The following is a 25,651-nucleotide window of genomic DNA, read 5'->3' on the forward strand; positions in this document are numbered from 1 at the left end:
AGTGTGTGGGAGCTCGTAGATGCTAAAGTGATCCACAGCAATCATGTCTGCAGTAAGTGTCTGCAGCTAGAGAAACTTCAGCTAGAGTTTGAGCTTTAGACAGATGCAACAGGGAGGGGGAAGTTACCTGGACACTTTGTTCCAGAAGGCAGTCAAACCCTACTTAGAACAGGGCCTTCGGATTTGGTCCATGGTCAGGGACAGGAGGGTGCAACTGCAAGCAAGGCAGGTATAAGGATTGAGAAGATAGAAGCGGAAAAGCCTTTATACCCTTGGCAATTGTCCAAGTTACAGTTTCTTGCAATCTGTATTGATGAAAATGAGGGGTGCAGGGTGGATGAGTAAACTGACCATAGTACAGGAAGCCATTCAAGTGTCATGAGTAAATGGGAACCTCGTGGCAGTAGGGGACAGTATAGTCAGGATAGACACAGCACGCTGCAGCTAAGAACAATAGTCCAGAAGTCTGCGCTGCCTGGGTCTGAGACATCTGCTCTGGGCAGGACAGGAACTTGCAATGAGGGGGGGGAGAATGCAGTTGCTGTGGTCCATGGAGGTACCAACAACATAGACAGGATTAGGAAAGATGTACTGATTGGGGATTTTCAGCAGTAGGGAACAAATTAAAAAGCAGAACCTCAAAAATGAACCATCTCTGGATTATTAGATATATGAGCAAATCAGCATAGAGCAAATAATATTAGAAGATGACTGCATGGCTCAAAGACTGGTGTGGGAGAAGTGGGTTTTGATTTATGGGGCACTGGCACCAGTGCTGCGTAAACTGGGAATTGTACCATTGGGGCAATCTTCTCCTGAACTGTGCTGGGACCAGTGATCCACCAAGGCATATATAACTTGGATGGTAGAGGATTTTAAACTAAATAGTGGGAGTGAGGGATCAAATGAGGAAAATGTGATAAATTAAAGTGAGAGAACAAGGCAAGAGAGCAAGATAGCAATAAGAGTTAAGATAATCAGAGCATAGCAGGAAGGGACGGAGCACAAGCGCATCAGCAGATAACACCAGAGGGTAGTAAAAAGACAGAACTAAAGTCTCTCTGAATATACATAGCATTCATGTTAAAATGGATGAATTGTCAGTTAAGATGTGAGAGATCTGATAGACATCACAAAGACATGGCTGCAAGATGACAAAGGCTGGGACTTGAATATTAAAGGATACATTAAATTGGAAAATAGCAAATATAATTCTTCAATTCAAGAAAGCAGGAAGACCGAAAATAGCAGATGTAATCCCTCAATTCAAGAAAGCAGGAAGACAAAGCAGGAAACTAAAAGCCAGCCAACAGGGAAATGCTAGAATCTATTATGGAGGGTGCATCAGGGCATTTTGAAAATCTCAATGTAATCAGACAGAGTCAACATGCTTTTGTGAACTCTAATTTATTAGAGTTTTTTAAGGAAGTAACATGCAATGTGGATAAAGGGGAATCTATGTATTTGACAAGGTGCCACTAAAGAGTTAATGGTGCAGGAAGCACACCATGTGATTGAATATGTGTTTGCTAAATTTGCTAATGACACAAAAGACAGGTAGGAGGGCAACTTGTAAAGAGGATATTAGGATTCTACAAAGGGATATAGATGAAGTGAATGTGCAATAAATTGCCAGATGAAGTATAATGTGGGAAACTGTGACTTATCCACTTTAGCAGGAAAAACAGAAAATCATCATATTACTTAAACAGAGAGAGACTGCAGAGCTCCACAGTACCGAGGGAGCTCAGTTTCTTGGTAATAAATCACAAGTAGGTGGTTTTGCTACAGTTGATGAGACCACATCCAATGACATTCACAGTTTTGGTTTCTATTTAAGAAAGGATATAATTACGTCAGTAGCGAAGGTTCATTCAGTCAATTCCTGGAATGAAGGGTTTGTCTTTTGAGGGAAGGGTGGATAGACTGGGCCTGTGTTCATTCGAGTTTAAGAGAATGAGAGATGATCTTATTAAAACATATGAAATCCCAAGGGAACTTGACAATGTGGATGCCCAAAATATGTTTCGCCTTCTGGGCAAGACTGAAACTAAGGCATACAGTTTAAAAATAAAGGGTCCCATATTTAAGATGGCAAAAAGATTTTTTTTCTCCAAGGGTTGTTAGATTTCCCTAGATAGCAATGAAAGCAGGGTCATGGAATATTTTTCAAGTTGAATTAGCTTGATTCTTAGGGTGGACAAGAAAGTAGAGGCCACAATCAGATCAGCCATCATCAAATGGGAGAGCAAACTCGAGGGGTCAAACGGCCTAATCCGGTTCCATATTTTTGTCTCTAACTGGATAATATACAAACCCATGTTCATGATTTATCATATGGCAGGGTGTTAATCTTGGCCACATTTGACATTGAAAATTACAGGCAGGTCAGCTCCAACTGTTCACCTGGCTGGTTAAATGGGAGACAAATGACAGCAGATTGCCTGCCTGTTCTCATAGCTGGGTTATTTGGGGGATTTAAAAATCGCAAAGGTAATTAGATTAAAATACATCAGTAAGTGTACGCCACATAGGATTTGCTTTCAAATCTGCTTTTATCATATTTTAAAGAAATATTTTAAGCAATTGCTTTGGTTTCAATCAATGCAATATTTAAGTAATTTAAAATGGTAGTTACTCACTTGCAGTCATGTCCTTTGTGACATACTCTTGCACACTCAGTGCAGCAGCACAGAGACTCCAGCAATCCACACGTCCGGCATTCAAAAATATCCTATCAAAATTTAGCATAAAACTTCAGTACATAGTTAATACCAAATTATATGAATATACTACATTTTACACTGCCTCCTGCCAATGCAATAAATATATCTGTGCAAGATGGCTGCCAATACCCATCAGTCCATGAGCCTTGGTCTATGCATAAGTATAGATCCACAACGATATCACCCCCCCCGCATTAAAATCCATCACCGTCAGTCCAGCATTGAAATTCACAACTTTCTCTTCTGCTGCTGCAGGACAGAGATGGCTACAAATAAGCCCTGCCACACATTGCCCCCATAAAGATAGTGACCTTTAACCTGGCATACCACCAACATACAACTGTGCATGTACAGTGGCAGCAACAAATGCAGCCATTATTTTATTAAGAAACTTTAGATAAAGACAGGACGACAGATGACAAACATCCACTTGTATTTGTATCGATGCTTTCATGTAGTAAGATGTGCCAAGAGTTCACTGCAAAATGATGATGAGATAAAGAGTGAAACTGTGCCTGAAGAGGAAATAACTACAAGTGACCAAATACTTGGTCAAATGGAGAAATAAGGGGCAGCTTGAGTGAGGGTGAACACAAGGTTGGGCAGGTGGTAGAGGGTGAGTGGGCAAGAGCAAGAGAGAGAGGTGGAGACACCTTTGGGAGGAAATTCCAGAGCTCGAGGCCAAAATGGCTAAAGGCACATCCACAAATGGGGAGGCGAAGTAAGTGGTTGGTGCACAGGTGGCTATAGTTTGAGAATCATGAGGGTTGGAGGGCCTATACAGAACAAATCACAGTGGCTGTGGATTGCCAGGGGTGGAGAGGGGAAAGGACAGAGTTCCCAGAGTATGAATGAGTTAAGAACCTTTGGGTACATTTATAAAAGCACATTTCATTTCCAAATTACTTAAAGCTGACCATTTTCAGATGGCAATTTCTACATAAAAGATACAGCACTGCACAAACAGGGGAAACCAGTGGAGAATGGTCATCGGGAATTTGGTACTTAAGCATCTGTTCTTCCCCCTACCTATGTGATATCTTTTCATTTGTTTGAATGAATGAGGAAAACAATGATGAGATTAAAAGAGAGGATTAGACTGGATTTGAATAAAAGTATACACACATAGTATGGAAGGTATATCCAACTGCTGAGTGGCAGCTTACGTCATTTGAACTTTCAGATCATCTAGATCTATTCACACAAAATTAAGTTTATTTGTTCCACGTACCTGGTTAATGTGCTCTGCTCCGGTCCAGGTAAAACTGCAAGTATCATTGCAGCACAAAACATACAATGGAGAGTCATCTGGATTAGTACCAGGTGGACAAATCATGCTCATAAACACATCCTCTTCCTTTTCATTTGAGACATCACCTGAGAAGGAAAAGAAATGTCCTTTATAATTGGTGATGAATTCATTGGAAAGGCCCAAAACACAAAACATCAGGCAGCTAGAAATGGGGGACAAAACAAAGGATTTTTAAAAATGTGAGCCCAATGTTTGCAAATGTAAATTCAACAGCACAATCTCGAGGCAAAGTTGTGACTCATAACAGCCAAATGAACTCTGCATTACAATGAATCTGAACCATTTTTAAAAAAGAAACTAAGCAGCTTAAGCGGAGGCCAGTTCTGTATTTATTGTATTCTCCCTGCAGCACCACTGAGGCAAGCAGTTGATTTGTCCACTTGTTTCTACTGTTTTTCAACCAGCTAAAAAATTTTCATGAGCTGTTTATTTCTAATTTCTGTTTAAGGGTGGAAATAACTCAGATGATGCTGGATTTTAAAAATACAAACACTTGGACCAGTATTCAGAACTGGGTAAAAAAACACTGAATTAAGGCACTCGCCAACAAAGGCAGGTACTGTCAGTTAATGCATTGCAGAACAAAGCTTTGGTTGTGACAGTACTCTTGCAATTGTCCTGTAGCTGAAGAGAGCCTGGTTTATTATGCTTGCTGAGATAGCCTAGGAATTACAAATATGGAACAGTTCCACAGGTTTGGTGAGCTTTTAAAGGGTGGTTTCCCACTTCTGGTTTCCAGAGTTCCACCCAGTCTTAAAATACACTTTTAAAAAAAAATCCTATAAAAGATAGAGAGGACTAAGAAAACGTGCTGCCCTCAGAAAATATTATAAGTGTACAAGCTGATGCCATTGCTTGTGTCTTCAATTCTAATTCCATAGGAAACCTAACAGCTGTAATATTGGTATGTATTTGACTTTGCCTCAAGCTTTTGATTCAAACAAAGGGACTTCACTGGCTAAAATAGCAGGGGGGGTCTTTAAATTGTTTCATAAAACCATAGGAACAATCCCAACTCATACTTGGTTTATTGTTTAGGGCCAGTTATAGATGGCAGAGGGAAGTTATGTGTGGAACCGGAGGAGATTGGTGAAGCATTGAACCAATATTTCTCTTCGGTGTTCACGCAAGGGGACATGAATATAGCTGAGGAGGACACTGGGTTGCAAGGGAGTAGAATAGACAGTATTACAGTTGATAAGGAGGATGTGCAGGATATTCTGGAGGGTCTGAAAATAGATAAATCCCCTGGTCCGGATGGGATTTATCCAAGGATTCTCTGGGAGGCAAGAGAAGTGATTGCAGAGCCTCTGGCTCTGATCTTCAGGTCGTCGTTGGCCTCTGGTATAGTACCAGAAGATTGGAGGTTAGCGAATGTTGTCCCATTGTTTAAGAAGGGGAACAGAGACTTCCCCGGGAATTATAGACCGGTGAGTCTCACTTCTGTTGTCGGCAAGATGTTGGAAAAAATTATAAGGGATAGGATTTATAGTTATTTGGAGAGTAATGAATTGATAGGTGATAGTCAGCATGGTTTTGTGGCAGGTAGGTCGTGCCTTACTAACCTTATTGAGTTTTTTGAGAAAGTGACCAAGGAGGTGGATGGGGGCAAGGCAGTGGACGTGGTATATATGGATTTTAGTAAGGCGTTTGATAAGGTTCACCATGGTAGGCTTCTGCAGAAAATGCAGATGTATGGGATTGGGGGTGATCTAGGAAATTGGATCAGGAATTGGCTAGCGGATAGGAAACAGAGGGTGGTGGTTGATAGTAAATATTCATCATGGAGTGCGGTTACAAGTGGTGTACCTCAGGGATCTGTTTTGGGGCCACTGCTGTTTGTAATATTTATTAATGATCTGGATGAGGGTATAGTTGGGTGGATTAGCAAATTTGCTGATGACACCAAAGTCGGTGGTGTGGTAGACAGTGAGGAAGGGTGTCGTAGTTTGCAGGAAGACTTAGACAGGTTGCAAAGTTGGGCCGAGAGGTGGCGGATGGAGTTTAATGCGGAGAAGTGTGAGGTAATTCACTTTGGTAGGAATAACAGATGTGTTGAGTATAGGGCTAACGGGAGGACTTTGAATAGTGTGGAGGAGCAGAGGGATCTAGGTGTATGTGTGCATAGATCCCTGAAAGTTGGGAATCAAGTAGATAAGGTTGTTAAGAAGGCATATGGTGTCTTGGCGTTTATTGGTAGGGGGATTGAATTTAGGAGTCGTAGCGTTATGTTGCAACTGTACACAACTCTGGTGCGGCCGCACTTGGAGTACTGTGTGCAGTTCTGGTCCCCACATTACAGGAAGGATGTGGAGGCTTTGGAGAGGGTGCAGAGGAGGTTTACCAGGATGTTGCCTGGTATGGAGGGGAGATCCTATGAGGAGAGGCTGAGGGATTTGGGATTGTTTTCGCTGGAAAGGCGGCGGCTAAGAGGGGATCTTATTGAAACATATAAGATGATTAGAGGTTTAGATAGGGTGGATAGTGATAGCCTTTTTCCTCTGATGGAGAAATCCAGCACGAGGGGGCATGGCTTTAAATTGAGGGGGGGTAGTTATAGAACCGATGTCAGGGGTAGGTTCTTTACCCAGAGGGTGGTGAGGGATTGGAATGCCCTGCCAGCATCAGTAGTAAATGCGCCTAGTTTGGGGGCGTTTAAGAGATCCGTAGATAGGTTCATGGACGAAAAGATATTGGTTTAGGTTGGAGGGTCACAGTTTTTTTTTAACTGGTCGGTGCAACATCGTGGGCCGAAGGGCCTGTTCTGCGCTGTAATGTTCTATGTTCTATGTTCTATGTTTGGAAAAGCCTCCAGGAAACAGATATGAAAAAGACCAAGATCACCAAGTATAAATCTGACCCAAGTTCAATAGTAATACAAATTCATGTTGTTTGAAGCATGACAATTAGACATAGTTTTATAAAGGAAGATCAATATTAGTGACTTGCTCAAAGTCTGGTGCACGTACACATAAGGATTACTTGTACACAGTGTGAAGACTCGAGTTTAAAAAAAACGATGAAAACATTGCCTCCAAGCCATTTTGAACTGAACAGAGAAAGTTGACAAATTCCAAGGCTCGCTCATGATTCAGTACATTTTTTTCCAAGATGGGAAAACAGATACCTTTGGCTATTTTCTGAGCAGTTTCTAGAATGGTAATTGCAGCTGGGTAAGCTCTTCCACCAACAGCTAGCATAAAAGGCGTCATTCCTCTTGCATCCCTGAAAATGGAGAGTCAAGATTGAGATACACAATTTAAAGTAAAATATACTTGGTACAAAGATGCATAATTGAAAATTGTACAACTCAGGCATGAATTACTCTTGCAAACAGTGGATGTTATTTACTATAGCACCCTCTTGACAAAAGAAGGGGAAAAAATTGCCCTGGTGAGTTATCTTGCCTTGCTGACAATTGCATGGGTTAAAATGGGGCAAGTTTGAAATGAGGCTCTTATGACACCTCCCCACATTCCCATCATCCACTACCTTTCCTTCTATTGTTTAGCTACAAATTCACCGAATCTCAGAATTTTTACCATGCAGGAGGCCATTCAGCCCAATGTGTCTGCACTGGATCTCCAAATGAGTATGATGACATTGTGCCATTCCCCTTCTTTTACCCAATACCATGTACATTTGTTTCTCTTCAAATAATCCTCTAATGCCCTCCTGAATGCTCAATTGAACCTGCCTCCACCACACTTCCAGGCGGTGCATTCCAGACCTGACCCATTCAATTTTTTTTCCCTCATCACATTTGCTTCTTTTACTAATCACTTTAAATCTGTGCCCTCTCGTTCTTAATCCTTTCACGAGTGACGATAGTTTCTCCCCATCTACCCTGTCCAGCCCTCTCGTGATTTTGAGCATCTCCACAAACCTCCTCTTAACCTTCTCTCCAAAGAGAACAGTCGCAACCTCTCCAATCTATCCACAAAACTGAAGTTTTTCATCCCTGGAACCATTCTTACAAATCTCTTCTGCATTCTCTCCAATGTGTTCACAGACCTTCCCACAGTGTGGTGCTGACAACGGTACACAATATTCAAGCTGAGGTCTAATTAGTACAAGTTCAACATAACCTCCTTGCTCTTGTACTCTATGCTCCTATTGATAAGGTCCAGGATACTATATGCTTTATTAACTGCTCTCTCCACTGGTCTTGCCATCTTCAATGATCTATGCGCACACACACCCAGGATCCCCTGCTCTTCACCCCCTCAAGAATTATGTCCCTTATTTAATGAAGTCTCCCCATGTTCTTCCTACCAAAATGCATCACCTCACACTTCATCTACCATCGAAATGCCCGCTCCTTTTGAAGTTCTAGACTGTCCAGTTCACAATATTTGCAAACTCCTATCCATCCACAAACTTTATTGTCCCCTGCACACCAAAAGCTAGATCAATACACATCAGGAAAAGCAAGGGTCCCAAAACCACACCCTCAGAAATCCACTATAAACATTCCTCCAGCCCAAAAAATATACAATGACCATTATTATTCAGCCAATTTTGTATCCACATTGCTACTGTCGCTTTTATTCCGTGAGCTATAACTTTTCTCAAGTCTGTGTGGCACTGTTTCAAATGCTTTTTGAAAATCCATGTACATCACATCAACAGCATTAGCTTCACTGAACCTGTTACCTTTTCAATAAATTCCAGCAAGTTGGTTGAACAGGATTTCCCCTTTCGAAGTGCTGGCTCTTCCTAATCAACTCCCATTCTCCATGTGACTACTAATATCTCAAATAATTATTTCCATAAGGTTGTCCACCACTGAAATTAAACAGACTGGTCTGCAATTGCTAGGCTTACTCTGACAACCATTTTTGAACAAAGGCGTAATGCTTGCAATTCTCTAGTCTTTTGACACCTCCCGAGTCTCAGGAAGACTGAAAAATTATGACCAGCGCCCCAGCAATTCCCACTCTCACTTCCTTCAATATCCTTGGAAGCATCTCACCCGGTCCTGATGCCTAGTCAACTTTAAGTCCCAACAGTCTATTCAGCACTTCCTCCTCATCAATTCTGAACCTTCTAGTGACAGAGTTTCCTCATCTGTCACCGCGGCCTAGGTAAATCAACCTCCTTGCTAAAGATGGATGCCAAGTGTTCATTTAGTCCCTCAGCCATGCTCCCTGCCGCTGTGTAAATTCATTTTTAGGTCCCTAATCAGACCTACTCCTTTACTATTTATTTATATGCCTATAGAATTCATGACTATTTGGGTAGGAACCTTTGCCATGGATCTTCAAAGCTGTTCTGGAATCTTTGGCTGTCTGTTCATGCCAGTTTCTACAATATTACAATGCAATAATATCCTGGGGATAAGAAATGCTCAAGAACTTTGAATATCTGCTTCCTGAATCTACCTTTCAGTAACTGCACTAACTTAGGAATTTGAGGAAACAAAAGCAATACATAAAATTCTACAACTGTAAAAGGCACACAAGCTCGTGTTTGAAGACTGAAGTGAGGCATTTCCTCACAAGAATTGTTTAATGCCAACTTTAGAAAAAAAGGGATGCTTTCATAAACTTCACTCCCATATTAAAGAACCTTACTATACATACTCATCCTCTTTATTTATTATTAAATAGTCAAAGTAGGCTTACATTAACACTGCAATGAAGTTACTGTGAAAATCCCCTAGTCGCCACTCTGGCACCTGTTCATGTACACAGAGGGAGAATTTAACATGGCCAATGCACCTAACCAGCACGTCTTTCGGACTGTGGGAGGAAACCAGAGCACCTAGAGGAAACCCATGCAGACACTGGGAGAACGTGCAGACTCCTCACAGACAGTGACCCAAGCCAGGAATCAAACCCGGGTCCTTGGCACTGTGAGGCAGCAGTGCTAACTACTGTGCCATCTGTCCCACTCCACTCTCTTTTATGTTATACTACGGTAGCTGGAAAAGCTCCTAATTTGATCAAAACCAGTACCTGATATGTACAATCGTTTATGAAGATTAAAAGTAAACCAGCTAGTTTGTTTAATTGTAGTCACGTTCAATACATTGCAAACCAGATTTGAGTTTTGGAATTGTATGCTTCACAAGGTACCAAAGTACCGTTTACATATCACGCTCAGTCTCTGCACAGATATATCTCAAAAATCTTTGCTTTATTTTTATACCAAATTGGTGGGCGGCACGGTAGCACAGTGGTTAGCACTGCTGCTTCACAGCTCCAGGGACCTGGATTCGATTCCCGGCTTGGGTCACTGTCTGTGTGGAGTTTGCACATTCTCCTCGTGTCTGCGTGGGTTTCCTCCGGGTGCTCCGGTTTCCTCCCACAGTCCAAAGATGTACGGGTTAGGTTGATTGGCCATGCTAAAATTGCCCCTTAGTGTCCTGGGATGCGTAGATTAGAGGGATTAGTGGGGTAAAATATGTAGGGATATGGGGGTAGGGCCTGGGTGGGATTGTGGTCGGTGCAGTCTCGATGGGCCGAATGGCCTCTGTCTGTACTGTAGGGTTTCTATGAAAAGCTATTTGAATTGTACAGCATACTTACTTGGCTGAAAGTAATTCTCGAAGGTAAGGTCGCAGTACCACACTTTCACAAAGTAATTTTAAGATCAGATGCGCATTAGCTTTTCTGTCCTTTGACTCCACTACAGGCGGCTCAGATGAAGGACCTGGAGTGGAAAAAACAATTATCTTGAGTGAAATGGAGAACGGTATGCTTTTATAATCAGATTTTCTTCATACTACATAGAGTATTACACTTCGCTCATAAGTCTTAACTTTAAACAAAATTCAGTGACAGTACATTTAGCTTGCATTATCCTGTATTGTGGTTAAAGAATTGTACTTGTACAAGTGCTGGTCCTGATCGATGTCCGTATGCAAATGCAATAAATTCCCAATCTTAACAATGCTGTTTGGGTAAGGCAACAAGCAGCAGTCAGACATGTTCCTTAGGATGAATTAACCCTAGGATTACATTTAGCTCCTTGCAGCAAGACGAGTTGAGAAATTATGTAGGGAGAGTACTTTTTTAAAAAAAGGCCATTAAGACCATCTGGATCATATCTGTTTATGCTCCACATGAACAATCAGGAAATAGTTTTTTGAACTGAAGGTGTTGTCTTTTAAAATATTTACTTAACTGCTCTCCTACAATTGCACAAAATCTGTTATCTTCCTCTTCCATTTGGAATTTCACATCCACCCTCCACCCACATCTTTATGAAGAAAATCAATGCCTGTTTAATGCTCATATTGATTCCTGAAGCAATAATTTTTAGATTAGAAAAACATTTCTCAGACTTTTCTTTAATACAGCATTTAACATCCCTCCAAAGTTTGCATCAGCAGTCCTATTCGATTTTATTCCGACCATTTACAAGTTTTACAAGAAACTACTCGAAATGCCTTAAGCAAAGAATTTGAGTAACAGCTGCCTTTAAATAAGGAAAGGCATTTCTCCCATATATAAACAGCTAACCGGAAAGACCCAACTGAAAAAAAATCTAGGAGGATGAGTATGAGTGTTATTTCAGGTCTCTTCCCAAATGTGCTGCCTTGTGATTTACTGGGGTGTTCCTTTGAATGTATTTGGGCCTATGCCCAGATTTCATCACATGCTATCATTAAGATTTCAGTGCCTTTTTTTTTAATCCCCGCTTTGTTTGTGAATGGTAGCAGAATAATTTACTGCCTCTTAGATTGGAACGGTTTATGGATTAAATCAAGAGTTTCGGTAAAACATGCACAGTTTCCAAGTTGACATGGAAAATGATTCACCATATCGTCTAATTTTGAATGAGTAATGGAACAATTCTGTGTCAGATTTTGAGTTTCAGCACAAATTTTTTTCATGAACGATAAAGAACCTTGCAGAGGCACAAATTGAAGCCAGCTTGTTATGCAAATTTTTTCCAGCGAATTAAAAGCTCATAATGAGCTCTGAACCTTAATCTATAATGGATTGTCTCCCTCCAGACAGTATACATAAAACAACAAAATTAAATTGAAAAGAATAATTGGACGATAGTATCAGCCAACTTAGAGGGTGAATCTGCACAGATTTCCAGGAAGTAAAGATGAAGAACAGCAATGGAAAACCATAATAATTTAAGGTAAAAGACAACTTTGCAACATTCCAGGAGTAACAAAATTTAAGCCCCAAGAATAGAACTGTAACAAAGGAGAACTTTTATCTCCAACTACACCAGAAAAAAAAAACTTGCTTTCCAGAAGAGGGAGATATACTAAATGACATCAGCTGGGATGGGAAACTCAAGAATATGTTGTTAAACACACAGGCAGAATTTCCACTCCTCCTAGCTATTCCTTGGATGGGAAACCAGCTTTTTATTGGTGGGGGAGGGTGTAAAGCAACAAAAGACAATAAGATGATTGCAACAGATCTTGGGGTTATTTCCTCTAGAAGAGGATTCCAGAACAAGGACATAGTCTTAAAATTAGAGCAAGGTCATTTAGAAGTGAAACACACTTCTATAAAGTAACACGGAATTCTATATCTGCAAGAATTTACTTCTTTCTTAATAGAAGATCCAAATTTAATGTGTTTGAGAAGTAAAACATTATTTTTTCATTTAAGATAGTTTTTTCTGCATTTAAAATGAACATCTAGATACTTTGACTGCATTTTAGTCAATAATGACAAACTAGAAGGCAATAAAAACATGGAACAGATTTGGATCTTATGATCAGAGAAGAACTAGAGTAATGCACATAACTCCTAAAATGAGGCTGCGTCTTGTATTTTTAAGCAAAAATATCAGCCACCATATGTCTTAAAGTAGAAATCAAGCAACAATATAAACAGTACACTGTAGAAGCTAAAATTTTTAGGACACTTTATGGAAGGTACCTTGAAAGGTTAAACTGTGATTTATGAATTTATGAAAGTTTTATTTTGTAATGTGCAGAAACAAAAATAAACTGAATAATGTAACATTTGTCAAATTGTTTGGTTGGTTAAGACAGCAATTGATTATAAAGCCTGCAACCTTCCTAGCTCTGAGGGTTAATTAAGTCACCATACCATGTCAACCAGGAAATTAATAAAAACAAAATATTGTCGATGCTGGAGATCTGAAACAAAACAGTGCTGGAAAAACTCAGCAGGCCTGGCAGCATGTGGTCAGAAAAACAGAGCTAACGTTTCGAGTTCGACATGATCCTTCTTTGGAAACGGAACCACAAAGTTCCCTGGGTTCAATTCCCCAGTTGGTGCTGGGAGTTAGGTGAGCTCAGCCAGGCCTATAATAAAAGGATGCTGAAAACAAACTGGAATCGGTGTCCATGGTTACGAGAAGGAAACATGCAGAGTTGCTGAGAAGTTCTGAGGCAAATCTCTTCCCCAACTTGAATGATTTGTGTGTGAAGAATATAGTCTTTCTAGCTTTGTGAAAGGCTATGTTGCAAATATGGTTTTTTTAAAAGTATAAGCAGATCAATATATATCAAAAGTAAACATTTTGAAAATGACATGCAAATAACAAAAGTCAGTTTGCTGTGACTAATATAAGAGTAAGTCTGAAGCCAGGCAATGAAAATAATTTGAATCTGTCACTGTCACCTCCATCCCCCCATTCTCCACAAGAACTCTATTGGTAAGGAATTGGCCTCTCAAAAAGTGGTAATAGGGATACTATAGGCTGTCTTAGTGTTCCATAGTAAACGTGGTGAAAGTTACACGGGATTTTTCCTCCTGAATTCTATCCAATGACACCTGCATGACAGATGAGGTTAAGTGTGATGGACTATCCCCATTCCCCCACCAGCATGTTTGTAAAGGCCATACTAATTTGTTGACCCTGATGACATGAAAAAGGTTATTTGAGCAAGGTAACTAACTCCAGCACAGGTCAAAACCTTCAAGTTGAGGTAGAAAAAGGAACTGAAATCCTCACCTGGTATGGTAGATGTGCTTGGTCCTTGTCCAGTACCAGATGCTGCTGTGGTAAGAGATCCCACAGCAGGGGCCAGGATAAAATCAATGTCACCATCTTTCAGTAAACAGAACAGCAGACGTTCATCAATAGAACAAAACAATACTCTGGCAAAGACACTTTATTATTAAAAAATGCTCCTTCCTTCCACTTCAACTTGGAGGAACTCCATTTTGGTGGTGGTAAAATAATTTAACGCAATTTCTTGTACAGCTTTCTGAACCATGAAGTTTTATGTGGGGATTCCAAAACATTTCAGTGATTGACTACACTCTGCTCAGAGCATTCATTTCAAAATGTAATGCTATTGAAATTAATGTATGCCAAAGGCAAGAACTGAAGGCAAAGATACTTTGGTTTCACCAAAATAGAGAAGCTTTCTCCCAGTGTTGTAAATCTTTCAAAAAACTTCCAAAATACTTCAAGTTGCAAAAAAAGTCTGAAGAGGTAACAGTGACTTCAGATAAATCAAACAAATGGCTTCTCACCTTGATTATCATAAATTCAATAAATAACAATGGCAGAGAATAATTAAACTGCGTAGAACTATTAAAACATATTTTAGTTATAAAAAAACTAGCCAGGCCATTTGTGCAGACCAGAAAGCACAAGATGATGGCTGATGCCCAAAAGGTAGAACAGCACCAGCTGGAGATCTTAAATGCTCAGAATATTTGGGAAGATAATTGTGATTCAGACTAAAACAAAACATCCAAATTAAAATCATGTTCTCTTTTAACAAACCAGACTATAAAACACATTTCCAAAATTGTAGGCATTTTAAGTCAATTAACATATAACAATGCAAAAACATTTGTATACTTATTATACACGAGCCTTGAGATTGTGAAGCAGAAGCTGTGTTGTACTATAGTTTATTTTCTCATCCCGAAAACTGGGTGGCTTTAATTGCTCCCAAATCCAACATTCTACATAGAATAAATTCAATTCCCAATTTATAGTCCAGGAAAGTACAATGAGTTGACACCTTCATGTACAGTTCAATAGCTGCTTTAAGCCAAATGCCAATGACAATGATGCACATGGAACACAAGCAAGGAGCACCTCATTTATATTGTCAACCACCAATTAAAATCACGCTTTTTTTAAAAAAAAAAGGGAGATGTGCTTTGGGAGAACAAAATGAATGAGGTTGGTCTTATGGCTTCTTGATAGTCAAGCACAGAACAGCATTGGCCAGAGACTGGGATTAGGAAACCAGTAGCTTCCTTAAAGCATCAAAAACACATTTGCTTGAGCAATAGTCTGACACCGAGCAACATAAATGAGATATTAGAACAGGTGAGGCCAGTTTTAAAGGAGCTTCATAAAAGGGGAGAGAGTCAGAGGTTTAGGATGGGAATTCTAGAGCTCAGGGCCTAGGCAGATAAAGTCACGGCCACCAATGGTGGAATGACGAAAACTCAGAATAGCAAGCAGCCAGAATTGATGAAACAGAGGACCCGGAGAGCTATGGGTCTGGGGAAAGTTGCAGAGAGGGGGAGGGACAATGCCATGGGGGTGGGGGGGATTTGAAAACAATAATGAGAATTGTAAAATTAAGGTGCCACTGGACAGGGAACTAATGTAGGTCAGGAAACATAAGGCTGCTGAACTGCATCGAGTCTTGCAACAAACTTTTACGTCTTATATTTGAGTTAGGTCATAAAATCTGTATTTAAGATTTAGCCATCCCTCGGTTGAGAGCCCACTCACCCTGGTCAAATCTTAGTCATACTTGAGTTGTCTATCACATCAGTTCTACACAAGTTGGAGCTATTACACAAAAATAATGCTGAGGTCCCACCACTACCAGGACCATTCTTCTATTGTACACAGAATGAGAACTGTTTTTTTTGCGTGATTTATTGTGGCAGTGATGGATGGCCGCAATTTATAATTACAACGTACTTGGATTACATCCAAAAACCACAACTTTAAAGTGTCAGTTGCAACCAGATTGAAGAAATTCAGGGACAATTATGAAAAGAAATTCAGCTGTAACAGCCTCAGAATTGGGATGCTATGATTGGGCTAGAATGCACAAGTGGTGCAATTCGGCATATTGGATGATGTATAGGTTCAAACCGAATTGCCCTTGGGGAATGTAACTCGGCAACTTTAAAGGCTAGACCCTCTTCAGATCCAGTTCTGGTTAGCAATAGTCACAAAACACCAGAATGCTTAGCAAATTAAGAACAGAATGTGCCTTTTATGCTACTGATTGAGAAAGATTGCCATCACTGGAGATAATTTTTTCTGACTTTTCTAGTTGCAAACATGTGGTAAATGGGTGGGCTGTGACTGGTTGCTAACTTGGACTATGTGAATCTTAAGCATTTTCTGCAATACCTGCCTATTCCAATGTAAAAGTGCACACTCCAAGATATCTGTCAACCTCCCAAATCTCTTGCAGCATCTGGATTTACCCTTCAGTGTGGAGTTCAAGTTCTAACATCCATAACAAATTATTTTCACAGTGGTAGAAAACAAGCAAAAAAAAATCCAAGCATTAAAGCCTAAGATTTTCCTATAGCTTTAATTTTTGGTGAACACTCCCAATGGGCCAATGCTCAATTCACAAACTCTTCTAAAGTTGGAGCTCCTTTTTGCTGAGGGACAGAATTTTCTAAAAGCCTGATGATTTCAAAAAGTCCAATGTTCATGACAATATTTCTGATTTTCACGCAACTAGCTTTCAAAGTCAACTGTTCCTTGGGAGCAGCATTTTTAACTGTATAATCATTCCTTTGAACTACAGCTTATTCTACTAAATGGAGGAATTAGTTTTCTGTCTCACAACCAATGTGTTTTGGGGCTCTTTTGGCAAATTTCAATATAGAGACGAAAGTCAGGGCTGGAATCAGTAAATCAGTGCTGGCGCATGGTAATGGAAACATCAGTGAAGGGCACTTCTGGACATTTGCCTGGCTCTTTTAAACCATTGAGGTCGCCTCTGAAAGGTAACTAGCTTCCCGCAGTACAGTATATTCTATTCTACAAAGTGCACCGTAAATTGTCATTAACACCATTTTAAAAATTTCCAACACATTTTTCTGTTCTCCAGACTAAACTAGCATTCATTTGAAATGAAATATTCATTTGAAACGGAACAATGTAATTCCTTAGCATGCAGGTTTAAGAATGCCTGAAATTTAAAACCAGGCGCTTCTACAGTGCCAAATTCCAGAGATTACATCCATTTTAACTGCAAAAGTTAAACGTCCAGTCCAACTGTTAAGAAGAATTTATGAAGTGATTACACTGACAATTGCTTTCCAGCATAAAATGCCCGACTCGGTGACATACTAATCAAAGTCATTAGCAATTCAATAAACACCTGTAATTGAGGAGTTCAGATTTGGATAAGCGTTCAGCTTTTTGGGCTACATTTGTATTATTCAACATTACTTCTTGTCTGCTCAGATCAATGTGCCTTACTTGGTTGACGCACAAGCATATGGAACCAACAAACAAATTGTAGAATAGAAAAGGATGCTGGAAATCTTGAGGGTTCCAGGATCTTAGACTCAACCAAAAGTGAAGGTGGCGATGTGGGTAGTTTATGGACTGGAAAGGATAGTTACTGCTTTAAAACATGTTTTTTGGCACTGGTACTACTGCTGTTGTCCACTATCCTCTTAACTAATCCCCCCGGCATCAATTATTATATCTGTACCCATTCAGTGACACAGGACATGATGGCTTGCAGAGCTATGAGGTCACTGTTGCACAACAACCCAGCCACACAGTTTTGGTAGCTACCAATGAGTCCCAGCCAAGGTTAATGCCCAATTAGACTGTGTTCTGGTGTCAGCAAATGGTGGTATTAACAGTCTACGGTTTTCATTACAACAGACAGGTTAACTCCCCAGTCTTGAGTGAACACCATTCCACTGTTGCACTCATTCTGGACTGTTCTCTGAACAACCTCAATGAGCGGTGATAAACTCGACCTGTCTGAAGTTGGGATTCTTCTTCAACAAGCCTGACTGCACAGTCACTTTGCAAAAGGTCAAATCACCCGCTACTATAATACCTACCCACCAATGGCTTACCCATTCGCAATACCAATGTGTTGTGCAGAACAGGCTGCGGTTCCTTAAAAAATATAATGCGCACTTACATAGCATCTCATCATATCATTGGGTGTCCCCAATCCCTTTAGAATCAATGGATTATTTTGAAATTCCAAAATGTTATTGGCCTTCACCAGAAGTAACCTGATATAATAAACAATTCACCAGAACCCAGCATCAACAGACAATGTTTGAATGCAGGTGTATATCCCAACCAAGAGTTTGACATGAAAAAAAAATCATTCCAATGCTGCAGTTATCAATAACTGAACAAAAGTCTTGTCAAGCATAGAAAAATATCTAAACATAGACAAATGCAGAAACTTCAATGTTAAGCAGTGAAGGTGTATGCTCCCTAAAGCTATTGGGGATTCAATATGATCGATAATATGCTCCCAGAATCAGTGAAATGCAAATAAATAAAAATGTATCACTCAGAAGTAAATTGAACAGTATGTCATTGTCACTTATTTTGTGTAGAAAGAACAAGTGTCCTCCTTGACAGAACAGTATCATTTTCACCCAAGTCAGATGGGTGTGGGATAAAGGCCCACTCCCATACAATTTAGGTCGCCATGCCAGTGCTGTATTGGCAAGTAAATAAAACCAGAAAATGCTCTGGTGAGGCAGCATTGGAGTGAGAAACAGTTAATGTTTCAGATCAAGGACATTTGCTCAGAAACTTCAACAGTATTGGAGGAGTGCAGGACTATCAGAGATGGCAGGCTTTTAAAATGAGAAGTTAAATCCTGTCTGCCTTTAAAGCGAAAGCAACAGATCTCTCAGAAGATAAGCAACAGGGTTCTCTTGGTAAAAGCAAAATACCATGGATGCTGAAAATTGGAGATAAGAACAGAAAATGCTGGGTAAACTCAGGTCTGGCAGCTTCTTTGGAGAGAGAAACAGTTGACGTCGAGTCCACGTGACCCTTCTGCAGTTGTAGAAGGGTCATATGGACTCGAAACGTTCTGTGTTTCTCTCTCCACAGATGCTGCCAAACCTAAGTTTATCCAGCATTTTCTGTTTTAATTTCAGAGTTTTCCTAGTCCCTGGTCTTCATTTCTGATTCAACTAGCACCAAAATCAGATCATTTCCCTGTGTGTGAAATTGCAAATTGCCTGTGTTTCCTACACTAGAACTCTTCAAACTGTCTGCAAATTGCTTTGGGATGTCTGGGGGTCAGAAAAAGCATGATATAAATGCAAGTCTTTCATTCTTATTCAGACACTTCTACTTTTGTCTCAGTGTTAGCATTCTGCGTACAATGTCAAGATCAATATGGCTAGTCACACAAATTTTCTATATCTGAACATATGAGCTTGCACTGAAAGGGAATATGGCCATTTTAACTTCTCAGCAAATGCAACTATTTTCTTTTGTATGTGCACTCTATGTATATCAACTACAGGGATGCAGTAGCTGTCCAAGGTGTCCGCCTACTTTGCAAATGCACACTAATATCTAACAATTTCATGGTGAAATTACTCTTCAAATTCTCTTGCTACAACTTTAATCAGAATCTAGCATTCAAATTATTTTGTTATATCAGGAAATACTAACCTGGATCAATTGCAGGTGGATCTGGTGCCCAGCTAAGCGGAGCAATAGGGGGAGATACTGGATCCTGATGGTCACTGGATGAAGCACCGGATTCATGCCGTCCTAAGCCCGCTGCTCTAAGTGAGCGCCTCATCATCTCACGCAATCTTAAACTGGATGGATAAATTAGTGGAAGACATTTATTTTGGGGTTAAATATAATCTCATTTCCTACCATAACCCAGTTAACTGCTACGATCATTAGCCAGGGACACCTGATATTAGGTCACTGGGTTTTACTAAAAAGTAAACCAGTTGTAACATAAATAGAATTCTAACCACACAATATATACATTGAAAATTAAATGAAAAGTTGGAATGATATTAGCTTAACTTTCATCCTAGTGGGTGAAGCAGTTTATGAACCAGATTGAGATAGCTTCAGCCATTAATGCTCTCACAAACTTTGGAATGCACGCACTGCAAGTGCTGCCTTTCTTTCCAGAAGCTAACACCAATGCATTCAATTTAATTTGGAAACCTGAAGCTCCAATTAAAAAAGTAGAAAATTACCCTTGTAACTACTCAACAACTATCTTTCAACCACCCCAATCCTCCAAGATAATAAGTGGCGCAAGCTTCCTTTGTACCCCAGCTTCTCACCCCCACCCACAATGAAAATATTCAGTCAGAGCTCCGGCTTCCAGGGGCTTCCGTCTGGGAGGGTAGATCAGGCCAAGGCTGCATTTGGATAATGGGCACAGTTAATGTCTAGCGACTAAAACAGCTTATCTTTATATTTGCACTTACCTGCGACTGCTGGACGGCCCAGTCCTGTTCCCACTGCTGTTACTCGACACCACTGAAATTGCATTTGCAATGGCCTCAACTGCTGATAATCTCTCTGCAAACGTATTCCTCTCAGAGCGCTCTGCTTCTGTGGGACAGAAGTACTTAAGTCACTAGGTCTCAGTAACAATAATACAAAAGGAATAGAACAAGCAAGACCAAAGTATACACCTGAAATAAAGTTCATTTTAGAGGTCACTTCATTCACCAATGTAGATTTTCTGAAATGGGAGAGGTTCAGCAATTTATTGAGGTGAACTTGGTGTGAAAATGTATTTGCAGTTATAAACTGTTCAAAAGCACCACCCCTCATTGCAACTTTCCTCCCAAGAAGATGGGATAATTAATTCCAAAGTTCTTTTAATTATTGACTCTGATCAACATTCAGGATAAACAGTGCAGCATTCTGGATGTGCTCTCAGGATTCTTCAAGTGCGCATATCAAATGGCGCATCGTGTCCTTTTCCTCCCACTCAAAATTATTTTCAATATTCAATATAAATTTCACATATTTGCTAAAGAATTGAAAGGTATATATTTTGCAACTATAGTCAGCCTGCATAGCTCTTATATTATGCTGAATGAAACTTACTCTGATTGATATTACAGATTTTTATGAACAGAATAATTATTGGCCAAGTAAACGGTTAAACAAAGTGAGAGAAGTTGATAACCTTAAAGACTATGTCACATTAAATGATCAATTATCTGGAATATATTAAAATGAATGGTCTGCAAGTTATATTATTTAAACAATCTCTATTTGATAAAGAAAGACTTTGGCTAGACTATAATCTGGTGCGACAGAACTACACTGTACAGGTGCCAATCCATGCTTTTGTGTGTGGAGCAGGGTTCACTAAACTGTGAACCACAGCCTACATAATCCCCAAGCCCAGACAACCTGCCCTATTTCTTGTGTTCATTTTAATTTTAATTTTGCATGCTTGGAGTTTTATAAAGGATTCCCTAATACATTTTGTAGACTTATCCTCATTGAATAAATCCCAAATGAAATGCCAAAATCTGCTAAATATCAGCAATTTAACATATAGGTAAATTAAGGAAAGGATGGTTTTATAAATGAGTGGGCAAGAAGGTGGCAGCTTGGAGTATATTGTGATAAAATATAAGGTCATTCACTTTAGTAAGAGTAGAAAACAGAACGTTACTTAAACTATGAAATGTTGGTGTTTAGAAGAATTTGGGAACCCTTGTATACTAAACACAAAGTTAACGTGTGAATGTGTTGACAGGATTTTTCATTTTTTGTCTGGTAAGACGGAGGCGATAAAATATTCGAAGCGGAGAAAAATTGCTGGGCTATGGGAAAGAGCAGGGGAATAGGACTGATTGGATAATTCTTTCAAAGACCTAGATTCCCATGTGATCCTTGAATCTCCAAAGCTACAAGACCCACAACGATATAATACTCAACTCACGCTTTATGCTGAATAAAGGAATACACCAACATTTTATTAGGAGGCTTCATAGTTCAGTATGAACAGATGGAGACTCAGCTAGCTCCAAGTTATGCTTCTGTACAATATTATCTTTACCCCCTTTTAAGATACGAACGTAAGTGGACAATGGAATTGTAAGTAGACGATGGCTAGCAATATCTAGTGGAAAACTACAGTTGCTGTACCAAGAGAAGCTCAGTCTGGTCGAGTTAAACACCCAATAACCTTTGAACAAATTATGAACTCTGAAGAGGAGTCATCGGATGGGTATCAAAAAATTAGAGCTTTTTTTTTTATATAGCTAATAGCTGAGCCACTATGGTAAGCGAGCCAAACGTTTTCAGTCAGAATGCAAAAAACTCATTCAGGGCTAAATCAGACTATGTTACACTAATGGAGTAGGTAAGATGTGAACCACTGTTTTTGGGTTTAAAATATTCCATTACAAAAATAGAAAATGCTGGAAAATCTCAGCAAGTCTGACAGCATCTGAGGAGAGAGTAGAGCCAACGTTTCGAATCACCTCACAAACGGTCATTCTGCCTATCATGCCTGTGCTAGCTCTTTGAAAGAATTATCCAATCAGTCCTATTCCCCTGCTCTTTCCCATAGCCCAGCAATTTTTCTCCGCTTCAAATATTTTATCGCCTTCGTCTTACCAGACAAAAAATGAAAAATCCTGTCAACTCACTCACACGTTAACTTTGTGTTTAGTATACAAGGGTTCCCAAATTCTTCTAAACACCAACATTTCATAGTTTAAGTACCGTTCCGTTTTCTACTCTTACTAAAGTGAATGACCTCATAATTTATCACAATATACTCCAAGCTGCCACCTTCTTGCCCACTCATTTAACCTATCTGTGTATCCCTGTGCCGATTCTGTGTCCTCCTCACAGCTTAGGCAAAATCCAAGTTGGTCTCCCGTCAGTGCTCTTAAACATGAATGAAAAAAATGAAACTGACAGGGTGTTTTTTTCACTTATCAAAGGGATGCATGCATGGTGAGCAAATTATGTAACTTCTGAGCAAAGTACATAAGTAAAAGTGCAATTCTTGGTTCTGTGGCAAAGCTCCCCATTCAGAGCAAAGTTTAAAGATCCTAATTGTTAGATCACTACATGAAATGAGTTTTTTTGAACGAGTGCAAGTGAGGACATAAGTTTTAATTGCACCATTACTATTAATGTTCCAATTATGACTTCTGGTGATCAGAATATAAACAAAGTGAAATTTGAGCCCCATTTGATCCCTCTAGCAGAGTCATATTCAATACAATTGATGATATTCCAAGACATGAATTTGACATCACAAGATGCTACAAAGAGCAGCAGGGCAAAAGTGCCACCCCAAGTTCAGGCTTAAATTAGGAGAAATATAATTGAGTCTCGTCATTCTCTTTAATTATCCAGATCTTAAGTTAACAACATGTTCCCATTGAGCATGAAATATCAAAAGTCCCAAAAGCTTTTAAACTTTTTTTTTAAACAAAAGAACCCAGTGCTGGCAGCAAACTTAATGTTCTCAGGCGAAAAAGTTTCTGAATATTAATGATCACTACCCCAGAATAAGGCTTGGCCAAATGGTCTCATTGCCAGTTTCAGGCTGAACTGTGTGGAATGTCACAATCCCTTTGACCATGCCTGCAATTCAAGCGGCCGAATAATTAAGTGGAAGGAGAGAAGCCAAATTGAAAATGCTCCCTTCCTGATAACTGAGGGACAACAAATGTTGAAGAAACTGTGATCTCCACTCAAGATGTCAAATTTTGATTTTTCATTCATTAAGCAAACAGTTAGAAAAGAAAATGCTTTCCACTAGAATCCCTCATTGCAGAAGTCGTATGGAAACAAGAAATAGAGCAGAGAAGAACGTTCAGCCCTGGGGGTCTGCTCAGCCATTTAATGTAACCATGGCTGGTATTCTACCTTACATTCCCACACTATCCCCACATCCCTCAGGGGCGTCACGTAACTTTATGATACGTCCAAGACCGGTTTGAGTAGTCTTTCCTCTCCAGGTGCACTAAAATGCTATCCTCACCTAATATCCATATTTAATGTGTATCATTTTTAAAGTGACTGATGGCACTAGACAGGCATCAAAACAGAGTATCAATATTTCTAAAACGTTTAGTTCTACATTCACCAAAAAAGCTTCATCTTCAAATAACAAATCATATGGACAGTTTTAATTCACCTTCTTCCTCCTTTGTCTCTTTATTGCTTGTGGGAAAACAGACAGACACACAGGCATGTAAAACGTTACGATTTCCATCACATCGATTGCTTAAGAATGTATTCAGTGCTTGCGGTGTTTGTTCCAACAGAACAGCCTGCTCAAGATTCATCAAGTACTGCCTGGAAGCTTCATAATCACATCGCAATATGTGCTGCATTAATGCTTGCTTCTGTAGAAGGTGATAAACAAAAAAGCATGATTAATAATGTTGACAGATTTTGCTCACAGTATTCGTAGCAGCATGGCAACTGTCCTGGTTCAGAATATCTAACATATACATGCATGTAGCTAAATTTCTCTGCCCTTTTTGTACAATGTATAAACTGAAGATCTCTTTCAGTATCATTGTACTAAAGATGAATTAAGAGGGTTCAATGACTAAGTAGTGTATACCGGAAGCAGTATATGTAAACTGTGCTGTATGCAACATAGTACAATCTCCACACAAGTTTTTTTTTAAAAACCCGAACATTATGCCCTTAAAGAACTAAAAGAACTATTTTTTTACATTTTAAAAACAATCCATTTTGAAATAAAATGAGCAAAGTAAAAACATCTTGAATTGGTGATATCTCCATTAATTTTATGTTTAAAAAAGTTCATGGAAAAGCCGCAATAGAACTAACAATTCCACCAATAACCAATTTTCCTAAAAGACCCTCTGAATAATGATCTATTTAGTTGTTGAATATAAAGTATCTTTCTCTTTTTAATTTCTACCAATTGCCAATCAAGAGTGCTAGTTTTTAAACTTCAGTAACATCCTTTTAACATAAAACTTTTAAGTGGCATAATATTTAAGAATATTGATTTGCAGGGGATACCAGGCAAATCAAAGCAAAATGTTCCTCTTTGGGTCTTGCACAGGATTTTAAAAAAATATTTCCACATGTAGGTTCCAAAATTGGAAGAAATTTTCTCCAATTATATTCATCATTAAGATAAATTGCAATGCTCTCCTGGCTGGCCCCAAGCTTGAGCTCATTAAAAACTGTGCTGTGTGTATCTTAATTCACACCAAATCACATTTATCCATCAACCCTCTTGTGTACTAAACAAAAGGCTCCAGTCCAACGATGGCTTTACTTAAAATCTCATCCTTGCTTTCAAATCTCTCCAAGGCTTCACCTCTCATTCTATCCATCTCCTGCCCTAAAATTCTCAGATCTCTTTGTTGCAGTTCTGGTCTCTTGCAGATCACCAGCTCTTTTTTAAAACCATTTCACCTTCAGTGACTGTATCTTTAGGTGTCTCGGCCCAAGCAGTGTAATTTCCTTCTTAAATCTTTGCAACTCTTTTACCTTTAAGTCAATCCTTAAAACTTAGCTCTTTGATCAAACTTTTGGTTACCTGTCCTATCCTCTCTATGTAGCTGACTGTCAAATATTACATAAAACGTACAACACAGAGGCAGTCCACTTGGGCCAGGTGGCTTGTGTTATATTTATGGTCCTAAGTTTTGGTCTACACAAGTGGAAATATTTCTCTACATCTACC

The 25,651-nt window shown here is 39.5% G+C and overlaps 1 protein-coding gene across 7 annotated transcripts in view; it reads right to left on the minus strand.

The window, feature by feature from the left end:
• The window catches only part of ubr5 (ubiquitin protein ligase E3 component n-recognin 5), a 148,595-nt gene that overhangs the window by 43,122 nt on the left and 79,822 nt on the right, over window positions 1-25,651 (minus strand). For 6 of the 7 annotated variants that reach the window (XM_078216736.1, XM_078216738.1, XM_078216733.1 and 3 more), the window contains 8 exons: window positions 24,113-24,323; window positions 20,412-20,538; window positions 19,624-19,775; window positions 13,945-14,040; window positions 10,572-10,695; window positions 7,166-7,263; window positions 3,958-4,103; window positions 2,643-2,734 (listed from right to left, as the gene is read on the minus strand). In XM_078216736.1, the coding sequence (XP_078072862.1) occupies window positions 2,643-2,734; window positions 3,958-4,103; window positions 7,166-7,263; window positions 10,572-10,695; window positions 13,945-14,040; window positions 19,624-19,775; window positions 20,412-20,538; window positions 24,113-24,323 (1,046 nt within the window). The remainder of the gene's footprint in view (window positions 1-2,642; window positions 2,735-3,957; window positions 4,104-7,165; window positions 7,264-10,571; window positions 10,696-13,944; window positions 14,041-19,623; window positions 19,776-20,411; window positions 20,539-24,112; window positions 24,324-25,651) is intronic. The other variant, XM_078216734.1, reaches the window with a different exon arrangement.

Source organism: Mustelus asterias, chromosome 7, assembly GCF_964213995.1.
Source record: "Mustelus asterias chromosome 7, sMusAst1.hap1.1, whole genome shotgun sequence".
In the NCBI taxonomy this organism is placed as follows: domain Eukaryota; kingdom Metazoa; phylum Chordata; class Chondrichthyes; order Carcharhiniformes; family Triakidae; genus Mustelus; species Mustelus asterias.